A 17,856-nucleotide genomic window follows, 5' to 3' on the forward strand; every position below is an offset into this window, starting at 1 on the left:
AAGATACAACGGGCAGGCAGGGGTTAAGAATAAATGGTTCTGAAGGATGGGTTGGTGGTCCACAGCATAAGACAAAGCGTGGTAGAGAGGAAGCAAATCAGGGACAAACCTCACCTCCCTTCAGCTATGGTCTGAAGAGCAACTGTCACTTTGAATCCTATCAGCTAAGTGATAGCTCTAATACAAATTTGGACCTGGCCTTCCCTGGTTTGGAAAAAAAGGTGGGGTGGGGGGAGGAAGTCTTCGAATTGCTTCGGCTTGCTGCACGCTGGTTATCAGAATGTACAGGCCTCCTTGCTAAGCACCACAGGATTAAACACAATCTCCTTCAGGTGACACCCACAGAGGGAGAGCCAGCTCTCCAGAGGCCTCAGACACAGCTGTCCAGCCAGCTGTGTCCAGCCAGCTGCTAAGTTTAGGCCAGAAGCTTCCCACTGCCAGTGTTCAGGACATCTTGTAGGAAGAGGGGGAGTCTGGGGAGAGCTAGCTAGACCATCGGGCCTCAAAGCGACTCCAGCAAGAGTTCTTAGTTCTCTCGGGCTGCTGTTATCACCAAGCATCCTCTTCTTTCTCCTTGAGCCAGCCATTGTTTTCTCATTTCTCAATTCTCCATATTTGATGTAATCAAAACAAAGGCCCTGTGCAGGCCTCCCCTTAGCAGAACACACCATGCTTACGAGAATGTGCGAATGCAGTTAACAAAATCCCTCCCCACCAAGAGCTGGATGTGCTGATTCTAAGCCAATAAATATCCTTTTATAAAAGGAAGCTGGTGAACCATTCTGGGTAATTGTCAAAGAAAGAGTCCCAAATGGATCCTGCCGAGTGTTGAGCCAATACTTTGCTACTGTCAGACGATTTGTTTTGCCAAAAGCGAGCACCCTTCCTCTATAATCACAAACACCGAGGATGGGCCTTCTGATAAGGAATGCTGCCAAAAGTTCAAATGTCTTTTCGGGAGCTGGCAACGCTTGGTTGCTGGCACTGTGCTCAGGCATTAAGATAGTGTAGACGCAGCTTGTACCAAGGAGATTCTGCTCCGAAAATTATCTTCCAAGAGCTGGTGTGAAAGCATTTTATTAGTGGATGGGTTGGATGCGTGTGAGCATATTTCTAACTTCCACAGCTGCTCTAGGGCTGGAACATTTCAACCCCATGTGATGCTTTAACACTAGTATAAGGACAGAAAAATAATTTGCAGATGTTTGGGGAAGTGGAAGTTTTCTGATTTCTATTCTCAAGTCAGCTGCTGCCAAGTCGTGGCCAGAAATGTCTTTCTCAAAAGTGCCATGGGAAGCAAAGAGTTACAACCACAGCGGCTGTTCCTAGCAACCCAGAAGCTCTAACCACTTTCCCCAGTGCCACATCCATCCACTTGTCCTTCCGTGAAGCAAGGAACATCTTCTGGGCCCTGTCTTTAGGGATGGAAACCAAATTAAATCAAAGGAAGATTAATGCCACTGGATAGATCTACAGTAGGACTGGGTTTCCAGCTCAGGGCAGAATAGGTAGGTGTACCTGGCAATTTCATATGAAATCCTCCCCAGTGATGCCAGCCTAGAATGTGACAGAAGTTAAGTGTAGACTTTCTGATCATCAGAATTAGAAGTTGTGGCCACACAGGGATGAAATGAATCCGTGTCAGCAATTTAAAGCCATAGCTGGGACTTACTCAGCTGTCAGGGTGCTAGGCTAGCACGCAGGGAGCCGAGTTTGATCACAGCACTGCACAAACTAGGTGTGGTGGTAAATGCCTATAATCCCTGCCCTCGGGCTACAGAAGCAGGAGGATCAAGAGTTCAGCTCGAACATATGGAGCTAGAAGCCAGTTTGGGCTACATAAGAAGCCCTTGTCTAAGACGAAAGCTAATAAAGTCACTTCTAAAATAAGTCTGTGCATAAATAAGATATATGGATAGCAAGATGCTGTCTTTATGTCATATAGGTTATAGATTACCCCATAAAGATAGGTTTCTACAGACAAAACGCAAACATAATCATATAAAAATGTTGTTTGTGGGCTGGGGAGATGGCTCAGTGGTTAAGAGCTGTCTGCTGCTCTTCCAGAGACCCTGAGTTCAATTCCCTGCAACCACATCACAACCATCTGTAATGAGATCTGATGCTCTCTTCTGGCATACAGACATATATGTAGATAGGGCATGATAATACATAAAATGGATGAATGAATAAATAAATACATAAATAAGAAAAAAGATTCTGAACATGTTATTTGTGGGGTTAGGTTGGTGGTGAAGATCACTTGCTGCTCCCCCAACAGACCCAAGTTTGGTTCCCCCCCATACACTAGTTGACTCACAACCACTTATAACTCCAACTCAGGGGAATCAGAGGCCCCTTCTCTGGCCTTGGAAAGCACCTAAACATAAGTGTACCTACATAAGCATAAAGAATAAAAGTTGATCTTCATAAAAATGTTACTTGTATAGGTAAAAATGATCATTAGAAAATTCATAGGGCTTGCCTTATTTTAAATTCATGGAATTATACCTCTGAGTTTTATGGAAAACGATGAATGTGATCTGAATTTAAGGAAACTAATCTAAAAAGCACAACAATCAATACAAATTACTTCAGGGAAACCTTCCCTGGTATCTTCATGGAGCCACTCTGTGAAAGGCTGTTCACTGAAACAGAGTCTTGTCCCAGGGGCCATGAGATTCATCACAGGGCTTCAAGAGAAGTGAACCTTTTCTGTCGGCATTAGAGAATGCCTACTACCAGACTATTTCACAGACCAGGCCCAGCAGTCCAGCCAGGAAGCCTGAGGTCAGGAGCATGGGCTAAAATCCCCATTCAGAAACAACTTTGCTCCACTGGCCTTAAGCAGAGCCATGGTTGGGGAAGGAAATTCTTCTTATCAGCTGATGACCTTGGAATGTCAAGAGAAGCCAAATGAATGTTGGCCAAGTTTCTTACCCTCCCCCAGCCTTGAATATAAATGACAGTGTTCAATTCATGGGATAGTAAAGAGGACCAAAGTTGCTGATGTTGGCAAAGTCTCTAGATTTGCAGTCTGCTTGTTGGCTAAATAAACCAACATCTAAACGGGCCTCTTTGAGGTAGTCCAGTCTTTTCATTTAGGAGCAGAGATGAAATGTCTCCAGAAGGACTCTTACCTCACACATCATTGGGAACATTTCTGAGAACTGTAAGTGTCCTCCGAATGGCAAGTTTGGTAGCAGCGGTGACTACTTGCTCACTAGCACACAACGTTCTCCAACTACTTAGTGGTTTGTTATCTTTTCTCCCTCCTCCACTCACAGCTCGGAACAAGATGTGTGATCGGTAGAGAAAACTTCCTGCCCCGCTAAACACCTGACTTGCAGCCCCTGTATGACCCAATGGCAGGGTGTGACAATGTGGCCCAGCAAAAGGTCACAGGGGGTGCTGAAGGAAAGAGGAAGGAAGCCTAGCCTGCAAGTCTCCACAGTCTACCCTGATGACACCAGTCAGTGCCCTTCCTAGCAAACACCCAGAGCCACAGCCAGATAGGGGGGTCTGTGAGGGTTTAATTACAGAGAGAAGAAATGTTCCAGTCGCATGTGTTTATAAAGACACTGGCTCACTTTCCCGCACAAGACGGAACAACACTGGAGCAGAGATTTGCTGTCCTCTGCATGCATCTCGTGGGAACGGGGAGAAATAATACTTCTGGCCTAAAAGCATCAGGCTACGGTGAGCATCAGTGGAGTCGGCACCATGGACAAGTCTGGGTGCTGACTGCCACTGCTGCCGCAGTAGAAGGAAACTGTCAAAATGCTGAGAGTTGGACTGGAAACCATGCAGGAAGTTGACAGAGCACCAACAGCAGCAGTTGGAGCTCTGGGAAGTGCAGCCTACCCCATATTCTGTACTTTCTGACCCCCTGGTGTAGTCTCAGAGCAAAGGTCAGGTAAAGACTTGCCACACAAGGTACAAGAAGCTGGGCCTTACACTTCAGCAGGAGACTCTGTTTAGACAGAAGGAGGGACTGGCCGTCACTGACGATTAACTTTAAAGCCTAGCTAATTTGGACTAATTGGGGGGAGGTAAGTCTGAATCACTTAGAACTCTGAATTAGGCCCTATTTTTAAACGAAATATAGTTTTTTTTTCTTTCAAGCACATACAGTGACTCAAACTAGGGTGCTTTGGTAAATGAATAAGAGTCATAATTACCATCTTGTCTCTTTGGAGGGAAAAGCAAGTGCTTGAAAATGGTTCTCTTTAACGAAAGGGCAAAAGCAACAGTCAGCCCAGCCCTCTCAATTTATCCCAGATTTCAAGTCTGTAGAGGTGCTATTAAAATCAAGTGCAGACTCAGGCAGCCAAAGGTGGGGTGGATGCGTTTCCTCAGCCCAGTCCTTGGGAAACCAGGCTTTTGGACCAGTCCAGCTTTGGGGAGCATGGCTGGCTAACCTCCCTGAATTCCTTCAAGCGCTCTGCATTCATTTGCCTTGCGGCTTATCTTTTTAAACACAAGCAGAATCCGTTAAGCTCTCATGTCCTGGTCTTGTCATTTATTACCACCAGGCAGCAACACTGGGTTATGAGGCCAATAAATCATCAGGACGGGAAGTGACTACAGGCTGGATTAATTTCATTATCATCCTTAAGCAGATAGGTGTCTCATGCGAGAGATGTCTGCAGCAAGAGTGATGCTTCATCTCTCCTGACAGGCCGCCTGGGCCTTGCAGACAGCTGTGTGCTTCTGTTTCCCCTGTTGGAATGACCTGTCCTGCCTATCCCTATCAAGGGTAATAAGTGGCTACCTGCTTCCTCAGGGTCCCACCCAGTGCCATATGGTTGGGGAGAAGATGAAGCAGAGATAGAGAGGAGAGGCTCATTGGAGCAAGGTCAGTCCTGCAGCCAAGAACACGGAACAGGGACAGCAGCACCTGGACACCTATGGACAACCAGCCCAACTTGCCACCCAGACCCATGGAGTGGAGACAGTCTGAAGTCCTGAATGCACAGTGATGGACTGAGACCCCTCTCAGACCTTCCACCCACTTATAGCCCTTGGGAGCTGAGCGCTGCCACCCAGGAACCTGTCCTGAGAAAACTGTGGGGATTTTCACAAGCCCCCTACCCCAAGCTAAGAATAATGGGTTTGGTCAGGTGATTCTGGGTCAGGAAACTTGAACTGTAGGGGACTTACATGGGAGGGGCTCATAAGTCTCCATCAGATCTCCAGAAGGAGCCACAGGCCCCCGCTACAAGGACGGGATACTTCCTGCTCCTACCTCTCCAGACTCCTGCTCAGGAATGGTCTTGAGTGCAAACAAGGTGAAAGGGAAGCCTGGCAAAGCCCGAAGTCAACCCTCGTGCTTTGGGACCATGAAGTAGCTACTCTTCCTCTGGCTTCTCTCAGAAAGAGAGCAACTTCCCTCCTGAGTGTCATCCTTGACCTCCTCCCCCCATTTCCATCTAGAAGGACTATAGTACCTACCATCTGAGTCCCATGTGACCATTCACAGTACCCCTTATCTAGGGACACTGTGGCCTTCCGAACAATGTTGTTTCCTCACTGGAAAGTCTCCCACAGTTTCCAATGGGTCTCCCTATTTCCTGCCCATCACAACTACTTTCTGAGACACAAATTTAGGCCCTCTGAAACCCCCTCCCCACTGTCTGTGACATATAAGCTAAGGTGATGAAGACCCAAGGGGCTGGTTAAGAAACAGACCCCCGTCTCAGTGAGCCCATCTATAAAGTAGGTTAAACAATGGCTCCTCCCTCACAGGACTGCCACAGGATGGTACTCACCAAAAATCAGAAGAGCTGACTCAGAATGTCACCCAGAATGTTCTCAGGCTAGCACAGTTCCTCCTTGGGTTCTGGCCAGTCAGAAAGCCATTCTGTCCACATACCTGCTCTCTTTCCCCTGCTAGAAATGCTGGCAGCCATAGCTCGCAGCATCTTCAGACTAAGGTTTCCACAGGAGCTCCTGTGGGCCTCCAGTCTACAGCACTACTGTACCATAAGGCGTTGCCTTCCCTCCTTTCCCCCTAGAGCCCTGGTTCTTAGCATGTAACACTCAACAAAGACCTGGACTTTCGCTGCTGAATGAATCCCAGAGTCTCTATTTTCAGGAACTTCCCCTGGTTCCTGTCTTGTCACATACAGGCGTATGGCAGTCAGTTCTCTTGAGACGTCATGAACACACTTTGCTGATTGCCCCTGATCTAGATAACAAGATGGAGACTCAGATGACATAATGCTCTAAGCCTTGTGAGGAGGAAGAGAACATGTGATGGGGTCACCACAAGAGACAGTGGAAATAAGCAACCTGCAAACCACTCAGAAGCAGCGAGTCTTAGTTTTGTTTTCAAAGGGCTTTCCTAGCACTTGAGTTACCCAGCCTAGGAAGGACTGTGGGTAAAGGAGGAGTGGGTAAGGCTGTCTTGGTCTTACCTCATAGTGGCCAATGGTGTTCAGCTTGGTTATCCCATCTTCAAGAATCACAGAGGAGCTGTCAATGTCCAGGAGTTCTTTCTGTCGTGTTCCCACCTGAAGTTCTGCAAAAGGGGGAAAGGCATTCGGTTCCCTTCTGAAATCACAGCTTAAAAAGAAAAGCGCTGCCCAGTCGCTCTCCCAAATACTGTTAATAGTGTTGAGTAGTGGCGTTGATAATGTCAATCTCAAGTGAAGTGGTAAAGCTTTGTTGGAAGACGTGGAGATAGCTAGCCAGACCAAAAAAGCTCTGGGCTTGTATCTAGGGCCTAATATTTCAGACCACTGCTCCTGAAACATTAAACCTAGTCAGGTCCGGAAGTGGAGACCCCGAAGACAGAATCACCCATCATCTGAGGGATTAGAACCCTAAAAAAACCACCTCCAGTATTACCAGTCCATGTGCTTGTCATTCTCGGAGCACAGCATGAGCTCTTTTCTCCATGGGTCCTGAGAATTACTTTACTAACACACCAATTCAGCTAGCACACTTCCGTCACTAAGGTCAGAAGGGAGCCACAGGTAAGTGTTGTGTTTTCTTGAATTTGTACAGTATTTTATAAATTGCTACGTTACTATCAACTCAACAGCAACATGTAAATAATTGGAGGTTACACACACACACACACACACACACACACACACACACACACACACACACACACGCAAATCTGGACTTCCGGTTTCTCTTTTTAAAGACCTAGCAATGGGGGCTGGGAAGATGGCTCAGTTGGTAAAGACACCTGCCTCCAAACAGGACAATCTGAGTTTTGTTCCCAGGACTCACATGGCAAAAGGCAAGGACCAACTCTCACAGCTGTCTTCTGTCTCCACAAGTGTGAGCACATGTACACATGCACACATGATAAATAAAAATGTCATTAGGTTTTTTCTTTTCTTTAAATCTAACAATGGCCAGATATGGTAGCCCGTGCCTATCAGCATTCAGGAGGCTGAGGCTTGGAGGATCATCACAGGTTCCAGGTTAGCCTGCATTAGGTAGTGAGTTCTAGGCTACAGCAGTGAGATCCTGTCTCATCTCTGCCTGTCACCCCGCCAAATCTGGTGACAATGGCTCTGTAACGACCCGCTGGCTCTGCTCTCTTAGCGAGTCTTTTCCAGTTGTGTCAGGCTCTGCTACGTCTGATTCCTAGGCGCTAACATTCTGTGTACATATGCTTTCTGTCCGTCTAGCTTGTTCTAGCCTTAGCTCCTAGCTTTGGGGTTGGGAGAGGGACACCTGGTTGGCACAGACCCAGAAAGGGCCTTGCAGACTCTACTATAGACTTTCCCGTGGCAAAAAGAACACTGTTGGGCTGTTTTCCTGTGGTTATTAGGCTGGGTGTGCCCATGTCCTTTGTGGTCAGAGCCACACACACACTTACAAGGTAATGCTCAAGGCAAGGAAGCTGATGGTTTGGGTCAGGCATCAATCCCCTCGACGGGGGCTGCCCCTTCTGCTGGTGTCTACGCAGAGGAGCTAAACCCAAAACTCGGGCACTCCAAGGCCATGCAGGGAAACAAAACCCTGGCACAGAGTAGTGCCTAAGCAGCCTGCTTCTTCGAAGCAGGCACTCGAGTTGCTACACATTTGCATGGCCTCCCCCAAATTTCCCAGGCCTGCCTCCAGGCTTTTCTCAATGGTTTTAGCAGGAGGTTTGATTGGTGGGGGAGGATTTTAATTGCCTGCTTAGTGGAGGCCTACAACTGTACATGAAGGGGAGACGAACTTGTTATGCTGTCTGTCACTGCCACGATTCGACTCTTCTTTCCTGTCCCATTATCTGTTCTAAAATCCCTCAGCAGTCTCTTGGGAGGGTCGCGCTGAGCTCAACTTTAAAATGTTGGTGAACATTTGAGGGAAGCGGGGCCTGTTAGCCTGCTCACACATATGCTCTGCCTCACAGTATACCAATAGAGCCCACAAATGAATTCATAGCAGATGCTGCTCCGCGTCAGGGGAGGAGGGAGAACACACTTAATGGGGGATGCGATTAGCAGAGAGGAAGATGACCTTTCCAACACGCCAGAGTTAACACTCTGAGGCTGAGCCACCCACTAATGACACACTCCGCATCACAACAAACAGATCAAGTGCAGTGTGAAGTGCACCACACCCAGGAGGGCACAGGCTCTGCACCTTTCTGTCCTCCTTGGTGCAGGGTGAGTCCATGTGGTCCCAGGGTCACAACCACATTGGTTTGCAAATACTGTGCTTTTTTTTTTTTTAAATGATATCTTGGAAGGATGATGCTTCCTAGGAATAATCAAGAAGCTCTAAAGAGAACCAAACAGTCCTTGGGTCCCCAGATGTGGCCTCAGGGAACAACTCAGGCCATATAATTGTCTCCTAACAGAAAGAGAGGAGGAGGAAAACAAAACTTACCAAGGCCAATCTCATTGAGCTGGAGTCCGTATGGAGAACCGTTTTTGCTTAGGAAGGCTTGGAAAATCTTTTCTTTGGCTTGGCCTATGGTGTCACAGTCAAGAACATTGACTGAAATATTCCGGCAGACATCTGCACTCTCATTTTCTGGGATTTTTTCAAAGACGACATTTAATGCCTGCAAGAACACAAACAGGTCCCCAAGTCTATTAGGTAACTCCAGTCTGAAAGGCATCCCTGAGAGACGCCATGCCTATGACAGCACATCAGCAAACAGGGGGTCGAATTATACTACTTCAGTCTTTTCTCCATAATCCATCCTTTTCAGGGATAATGGAAGGGAAAACAGAAAGTTAAAACACTCATTATGGAGCAGGCACTGAATAAATATATTAGAGAGGGAAATATATACGCACATAAAAATCTGCAAAAAAAATTGGTGATTTCTAATTTCATCCTAAAAATAAAAGAAAGAAAGAGAGAAAGAAAGAAAATGAGTTAGAAAGATTCCACAGCAAATGAGCACAGACTGGTAATTGTCTTTTTTTATTAACAGAACCACGGAGTCCCAGAAGTGACGGTCCAGGTGACAGAAAAGGTTAAGAGGTCCTGGTATTGATCACACCAAAGAGGTCACTGTTTAATATGCAGCATTAATTATGGCAGCATTCATCTCCCCTCCACTTTCAACATCTGCAGTCAGATGTTTCTGAGCCCTCATTAAAATACCGAGATCCCCACCCTGCGCTATTATTCCTGCATTAATTACATTCCCAAGCCTTTGCTTACATTATGTCAGTTACCGTTCTCCCAGGGTGGCAAAACCTCAAAATTTAACTAATGGGGAAGGAAGTCTTTGTGTATGTGTGAAAACACAGAAGCAGGGGATATTATGAAAAATAACCTAATTTCAGCTTTATTTGTCTAAGAACAAATACACAGATCTGAAAAAACACCCCAAAGTTTTACCTGCTGCAGAGGCTTGGGGGGATTGAGTCAGAGTGAGCAAAGACGATTTGCTAAGTAGCACAACATGGTTCTGATCGATCACTGGGCACGCTATCAGCGAGACCTTTATCAGTGAGTCGGGGGACTTGGGTACAGTGTGAAATGCAACATTTGTTAACGTTTGGGGGCCTGGCTTAATGAAGGAACTCGAAAGGCTCAAACTGTAGACCTGGAAGGAAAGGTCTACCTTTCCTTCTACCTGTGTAGAAGTTCGCTTGTGGTGTGCAGATTTTAGGTCTGGCTACTTTAGGTATGTGGTGTCTTCATTTGTAAGTTTTTATAGCAAAGTTTATAAGAGAGATTTTGAATAGAAGTGAAAACAGCTGATCTGGGGAGTGGGGTCCTTGTGATTACCTCAGTCACATGGGAGTGCAAATGGGATGGGGTGGGGGCTAGGTCAGTGGTGGGGCGAGCTTGCCTAGCACGCATGAGACTCTGAATCCCGCTCTCTCCATTAAAAATAAAACGTGTATGGCAGCACCTGCCTTCTAATATGGTCATGGAGATGTCGGGCAGGGGTGGCAGAGCTGAGGGACAGTAGTGGTAATGGCTTACCCAGTTGATAGCATCACCACTGTAGCATTAGGCCAATGTACTTTCATTTGATGCAGAGACTCCACCCACACTGCCCAGCGAGACTGACTACACACACAGTGTTTCAGAAGGAAGACCCTACCCACCATAGGCACCACACGGGCTCCTGGCTTTAATCTCAGCCCACCATTAGCCAACTGACTTCTCTGGGTCTCCATTTCTCACTTGCAACATGAGAATGGTGGTAACTGACTTGTGACAGTACCTGATGACACCATCCTTAGTGAATGGACACCATCCTTAGAATCATGACTGGCTGACCTGTGCTCAGGGCGTATAGCTCACAGACCCCCACAAGGTCATGAGATATCTGAAACACTGGGCAGGTTCTCAGAGCTATGTATTTTTGGGTAACTGTGTCTCCACGGTAAGTTTCTGACATCCTATGTGTTGTCACATTATGGGGACACAGCACTTTCAAGGACACCATTGAGGCCTTTGCCTTCATCACTGATCCAAAGGTCCCCCCACCAAGCACTTTCAGCTTGGGAGCTAGGATTTCAACACAGGTAGCATTAAGGGAAGACATTGCTCTGGGATACCACATAGAGTTCTAGGACTCATGGTCGAATGGTGCTCTGTAAATGTCCTGAGTACTTTGGGGCTAGCCAAGATTCTACATACGTATGGTCAATTTGGCTTATTGTCACAGAAGCTTCAGGAGGCAACAATTTCAGTGAAACTCAATAAGGCTTTCCCAGGCAGAGAGTGAGGCACCGTCAGTGACAGAGACCTGTTCCTCTTATACTGAACTTGACAGGGACCGGATTCTTAACTACTCTGTCTTTAGGAACTTGTGTATTCATAGGCCACTCAGCCTTTTACTATATATAACACCCAAGACAATATTTGTCCCTCTATAATCCCATTTATGATTCAATAGTCCCTTTAGTGCAGACCTAGCCAAATGATTTAAACCTGGAAATTGGTAGAATCTGCACTTTGAGGGGTTGACCAGTAGTCTCAATGTGCTCCAAATAAGTCCTTGTTCTAAAATGGAGTTGCACTTGTCTACTAAGAAACTCTGTGTTCTGGGCAATCCAGGCATGAGCAAGGGGTTCAAAATGGCTCTCCACTCATGAACAAAAAACAGAAAACACCAGGCAAAGGAGAAAACAGGGGTACCAGGTGAGTGAGTCAACTGCAGGCTAGACCGTCTAGAAGAGACCAACATGACAAACTCCCATACTCAAGCCCTCTTTCTCACCTCCCTTCCTTGTAGGCATTAGGTCCTCCTGGTGTAGAACTGCCAAATGCATTTAAAGACATACCATTTTTAGTGGGGGAGGAGTCTTTAACTCAAACTCACCATGAGGAGCATGCTAGGCCCATACTCTGTCAATGAGCTACACCCCCAACTCTATTACATACTTCTTTACCCCTTTAAGCCCCCAGGCAAAGGTGGTTATATTGCTGTTACATCCCCACTTTAGAGTGAGGAAACTGAGGCACAGAGGGGTTCACTGCTCCAGGGCAGATGATGTGTATTTTACATACCCACTGAGCTGGTGCTGAGCTCACTGAGTTAGGGGGTCCCTCCTAAGCTCTGACCCATCCTTCCAGGGCTCTGATGATTCCCCCAGAACCCCTCCTATCCTCCAGGAACCTTTTTCTTATACTATAAGCTATAAGCAGAGTCCTTAGTTAGAGCCTTAGCATATCCTGGGATAGTTGGGAAGTGCATTTAGGGGGTAAATTCTGTTCCTATGGCCAGGTTGCTGTTTCTTTACTTGTGACTCTTCATGACAAGAGTGACGGTGTCAAAGGCTTCCAAAATAAATATGAATGGAAAACACCTTTTAATCAGAGCCTCAGCCATCCTGGCTCATGAAATAGTTTTATCGGCATTTACAAAATAACATTCTGTTGCTACCTAAAGGGCACCATTGTCTTTAACAATAACACCTCTTTATAGGCAATAAATGCTCTCCAAAACATAACCAAAAGGAAAAAATACCTTAACTGCATGTAAGCCAATGTAAATCTGCCACCGCCTTCACAGCTAAATGGGTGGAAAAGAGGTAAAAAGGCGTTTTACAGAGTCCACGGGGGATTCTGAGAGTAAATCCAGACGCAAATTGATTTGTGTTCATTTTTCACGCTGGCAATGCTCGGCGCTCAGACAGCGGCTTCCTAGAATGTGAGCGGAGAGCCCCTCAGGACTGGCCCGAGTCTTCATACTCCCATCCAGGACAGAGGATCCCACCTGAGCCTCTCTTCTATGCTAGGGAGCAGTGTCCTTGTCACCTCAGAGTGTGGGCATGACAGGGTCGATCTCTGGCCAACGCCCCATGGCATCATCTCCATGGCACATATCACCTGCCAAAGCCTGCAGAGCCAGGCTCCTCTGTGTATTCCTTAGTGTTGGGGATTGCTTAAAACATGTTCTCAGGTTACCCACAACAGGTATGGGAGAGACACCTGCCACCTCAGGACACATGCATTCAGAGAATCCGTTGCAGGCACGCCAGGAGAATGGAAGGTTATAACTCCTTTTCTGACCACCACAGAAGGCCAGTTCTTTGAAGCACATTCTTTTTCTCTATTGGCTCTGTAGCTCCTTAATTCCTTGGCACAAAATACCAAGCTGAGGTAGCCTTTGTGGTTGGTGTCTACCTAACCAACAGCTATGCGATCTGTTTTGGCTGATGACCAGCAAAGAACCCAATCAGGGTAGAGGAATGCTCCTGGTGGTAGCTCCCTGTCCCCCTCCATCAGGGAGCAGTCATGTGACTAAGCTCTGGACAAGAATACAGAAAGGAAAAACTCTTTATCGCAACAAATAAAAAGGGGGTAGGAGTGGGGGTGCTATGGCAGCCATCTTGTAAGTATAAGGCCATGGCCAAGAGGAACACAGGGATGGTGACCTGGGTTCTGTTGAAGATGGCTGAGCATGTGGCTGTTTCTTAGGTGTGGACACCACTGGCCTCCGGTCTGCTCTGAGACATGCCCCTCTGCTCTTGGTGTTTCAGGCCCCACTGGTCCCATTTTCTCTAACTTGGAGTTGAATGTACCCAGATCAGTGCCCTTCACTTTTCCGGTTTTTACTGGTAGCAAAATTCATTCACAGACACGGTTGTTGTGCTTCCTTTAGTATAGGGCACTGTAGATGATACCATTCACCCTGGTGCAAATCCAGACGGGATGCACTGGTAAACTAGGCTACCTATGAGACAATCACAAGTTCTAAGACCAGGTACGGTGAGTGTGATGGATGGTTAATCTTGACTGTCAGCCTGACGGCATCTAGATGAACTAAGAGAGACACACCTGGGCATACCTAGGAGGGATTCGGTATTGTTTGTCTGTTTGTTTGGAGTGGAAGGCTCGCTCCGCATGTGGGCAGCACCTTCAGGTGGCAGCCCACTGCCTTCATGTCTTGTTGGTAAGCTCATCAACTCTGCCACCGCCGCCACTACCTGCTTTGCTGATAGTAGAACTCAGTTTCTTTTGACTTCCAGTGCACAGTGAAGACCAATGGCTTTCCAGGACTCCCCCAGGCATTTAGCAGGAGGTAGGGACTGCTGGGACATCCAGCCTCATGGTCTGAGCAGCTAACTGGAAGGATAAGCCTTTCCAGTGTGAGGAGAGCTGCTGTTGGATTACCTAGACTATATCACATAAGCTATTAATTAACCTTCTAATTAACATTCATCCTGTCTGTTCTGTTCTTCTAGAGCAGTGGTTCTCAACCTTCCTAATGCTGTGACCCTTTAATAATACAGTTCCTCATGTTGTAGTGACCCCCAACTATAAAATTATCCAGTTGCTACTTCATAAATGCAATTTTGCTATTGTTATGAATCATAATGTAAATATCTGATATTTAGGATATTTGATATGCCACCCCAAAGGAGCTGTAACCCTCAGATTAAGACCTCTGTTCCAGAGAGCCTTGACTAATAAATAATACAGCCAAGTGGAAACAAAAGAAGTGTTTGGAAGGTTCTAGTTTTGAGGGGGCCATTCACGGGAAGAGAACTTGTGGAGGCTTCATGGAGGAGGTAGAATGCGAATAGGTCTGGAAAGGAGGCAGTGAGGGAGGAGAGGAAGGCCTCTGGACATGAAGACCCTCAGCTACCAGACTTAGCAGACTGGTGAGCAGCAGGCTTCAATCTTAAGTCAAGAGACCAGGACAAGAAGTACAGAAAAAGAACTCTACTTCCTTAGAATGAGAGCGAGCAGAGCTTTCCTGGTCCACCTCTGCCTTCCCCCAAACCACCACCTGCTGCTGAGGGAGAAGCCCCGAGCTATTTTTAGGGGAGAGAGTGATGAAGACAGAGCTTGGAGTTTCTAATAATAATAACAATAGCCAGCACTTATCGAACGCTTACCACATCCCAGCGATGAATCTGCTAATTTCATCGAATCCTCACAACTCTGTGAGGTGAGGGACTATTATTAGCCTCGTTTAACAGATGGAGACGGGGAGACACACGGAGGCCTGGAAGCTCGTCCCAGATTACAGATCTGGTAGCGTCACACTTGACTATGTCCAGACTCCCACTGAAACGCCAGGAGGCTAGGCAGGGTGTTCTCCTTGCCGAGGACAGTCACTCTACCCTTCCGAGGGTCTCCATCAGTCGACGACGGGTGGGCACAAACCAGGCACTAGAGGCGGCCTGACCTTTTGACTCTGGCTTGGCACCGAACTGTGCACTGTGCATCCCTGGGCAGCATGTGTGGATCTGCACCACTGTGTGTAGCTAGCAGAGCCTCTGGGCACTGTCCTGTCTCCGCTGCGGGATGTGACCACATGACCACATTCTGGCCAATGACTTCAAATGGATGTGTTATGTGGCAACCCCTGGGAAACGTCCTTGCAAGACAGCTGGTGACCATCTGTTCTTTCTTGGGAAGCCCTGCTGAGGTCCTGCTGTGACAATTGGAAAGAGGCTGAGGAAGCAGACACCTCATTCCAAGAAGTTACCTGCGGGCATCCCAAAGCAGGGTTGCCCATTCTGGCTGTTCACACTGGGGAGAAATCAGTCTTTCTGCTGCTTGGTCTCAGGCATCTGGACCTCTGTTCTACACAGCTGCACTGCCTCCTAATAGCTGTATACAGAAGGAGGCCATCACACAGGCTGCACTGCCTCCTAATAGCTGTATACAGAAGGAGGCCATCACACAGGCAAGGCCATCTGGAGACTCACAGGAATGGACCAGATGAAAAAGGCTGGTCTTTTCCCAGCATGCCCCAAGTCAGCCTCTTTTAAATAGTCGTTCAGGTTCACCACTGTCACCTCCTGCCCTGCCTATCAGGGTATTATCTGACATTTGGCTGTCCGTGTCCTGGCACAGGAGACACGTGTAACCTGTACAGAGCTAACACGACACATGGGTACTTCAGATGGGTTCTTCGTGATGACAAGGCCAGATAACCTGGCCCCCCTGCCTCACCCATCGTCAATAAACAAACAACTGGAAGGACCACAGAAGAGACATTCCCTTTGGTTTACCTTAAAGGTGACAAGAAAAACACTGTCACAAAGAATGGCCACTTCCTCTGTGCCAGGAAAGGTTTGTTATGCAGGTAATTTTCTGACTTTAACGTACGTCTACAAAACCCTACAAGGTTAGGCTTTTCTCACCAACTACACACAGATGAACAAATAGGCCGACAGGTGGTGACTTGTCACACAGTAATGGACTGTGACCAGTTTCATACCTAGGACTGTCAGATCCTAAATCTATGTCTTTGACCCCGGTCCCACAGCACATGGGCCAGTAACTGTATTCTTACTCGGCTAGTGGTTTCCCCAGCTTGAGGTATTGAGAAAACAGAAAAACCGAGGCTCTTGGGGACAGGAATAAACTGGATATGGGGATGGCCCTGTCCCAGGGGAGGTTGATAATGTCACCTGATTGGCTCCTCTCACATATCCTTAGCTGACAAGGGCTGGATGTGGCTGCATGCCCCTTATAATTCCTATAAAGTAATTATAAAGGAATTTTTTTATAAACCAGCAACTTCATCATAAATGGCCTTTCAGCAGTAATTGTTCTCATTCAATAAAAGCTATACAATATATTTGTTCTTTCATTCCAGGGCCAAATGAAAGTCAAGAGGAAAGTTTCCTTCGTGTACCAAACTCAGAAAGGCTGCAGCTTGCTCTGTATAGCCAGCGGTCCAGGTGGTTTCAACGGTTGTCCCCTCAGCCCTGAGTAAACCTTCCCTGCCTTCAACTGTCTCCCCAGGGCCGTGCTCACCCGCCATCCACCACAACCAGTCTCCTCTCCTGGTCACATCAAGCACAGACAGGTCCCAGTTAGGGATTCTGCTCCCCTAACAGAATTACAGAGGGCAGAGAGGTGTGGAAGAAAGCCTTTTGTCCTCTGAACAAGACAAGGTGAGAAGACAATGTCCCCAGTTTGTTTCTGTGATCAGTGTCTCTATACTTAGTGTCTTAGAATGGAGAAAACAGAGCTAGCAAAGACGTGTGGACAGTGAGAACGCTTTGCCAAGTACTTTCAGGTTAGAGGGAAGATTCTAGCTCCACTCCCACCGCCCCTGTCTTTCAAGTGTCAGTTTAAGAGCTGGCAAATTACAGAGGATCAGGCTCTTTGGTTCATATGGTCTTTGGTGCAACTAGTTAATATTTTCTGCCATTGTTAGCAAAGAGCCAACCAGACAGAATACAGAAATGAATAAACCGAGCTGTGTTCCAATAAAGCTTTATTCATACAAACAGTCAAGGGTCATCACTAGGCCCCGGGCTGTTGACTGATGATTCCTGCTATATATAAAACACCATCTTCGAATGGAAAATAACAACTCCAAAAAGACAAACCTAGAAAATTATTTCGTTTCTATCATGCTTCGAGATACCACTCTCCCATTCAAATAGTAACCAGGCCTGCCTCTGCTTAACTTCCGAGATCAGATAATGTGGATTGTGTTCAGAGCATTACGGCCATAGTCAAAGCAACTGTTTTGTAAAAAGGTATGAATAATGAAAGAATAATTAATTTGAACCACAGAGATGAAAATTAAATACGTTTGTACTGAGATAACTAAATTATTTCTCTAATTCCAAGACGATAGGCATGAAGAGAAAGACCACAAAGAGGAACGGCCCTGAAAGCACTCATTTAAAGTTAATTTTTCATTTTCCACAGCTTGCCATCGACCAGGGAATGACTTACCTAACACGATTATGAAAAATGGTCTCACTCTTTGATCAGGAAGCTAACTATGAAGCTAGTAATGGTTTCAGTATTATCTCAAGTCATAATGGAAATGATTTGCACTATGGTAGAAAGGGAAAAAAAAGAGCTTAAGAATTGTTAATTAACTTCACTGTTTCTCCACAAATGCTAGGAGTATTAAAAACAAGATTGCTGAAGTGCAAACATCAGGACTTAATGAACAATGGGATGTAATTGAAGTAACAGAATGGCTTAATCGGG

The 17,856-nt window shown here is 46.6% G+C and overlaps 1 protein-coding gene across 7 annotated transcripts in view; it reads right to left on the reverse strand.

Moving 5' to 3' along the window:
* Nucleotides 1–17,856, reverse strand: part of Plxnc1 (plexin C1) — a 153,846-nt gene that overhangs the window by 12,681 nt on the left and 123,309 nt on the right. For 6 of the 7 annotated variants that reach the window (XR_005486861.2, NM_001426988.1, XM_039080100.2 and 3 more), the window contains 2 exons: nucleotides 8,845–9,022; nucleotides 6,420–6,523 (listed from right to left, as the gene is read on the reverse strand). Coding sequence is in view for 6 of the 7 variants with exons in the window: in NM_001426988.1 (NP_001413917.1) it covers nucleotides 6,420–6,523; nucleotides 8,845–9,022 (282 nt within the window). In the remaining variant the exon portion in view is untranslated. Of the gene's footprint in view, nucleotides 1–6,419; nucleotides 6,524–6,565; nucleotides 6,958–8,844; nucleotides 9,023–17,856 lie in introns of those variants that run through there. The other variant, XM_063263772.1, reaches the window with a different exon arrangement.

The sequence above is a fragment of the Rattus norvegicus genome, chromosome 7 (genome assembly GCF_036323735.1).
Source record: "Rattus norvegicus strain BN/NHsdMcwi chromosome 7, GRCr8, whole genome shotgun sequence".
NCBI classification, from domain to species: Eukaryota; Metazoa; Chordata; class Mammalia; order Rodentia; family Muridae; genus Rattus; species Rattus norvegicus.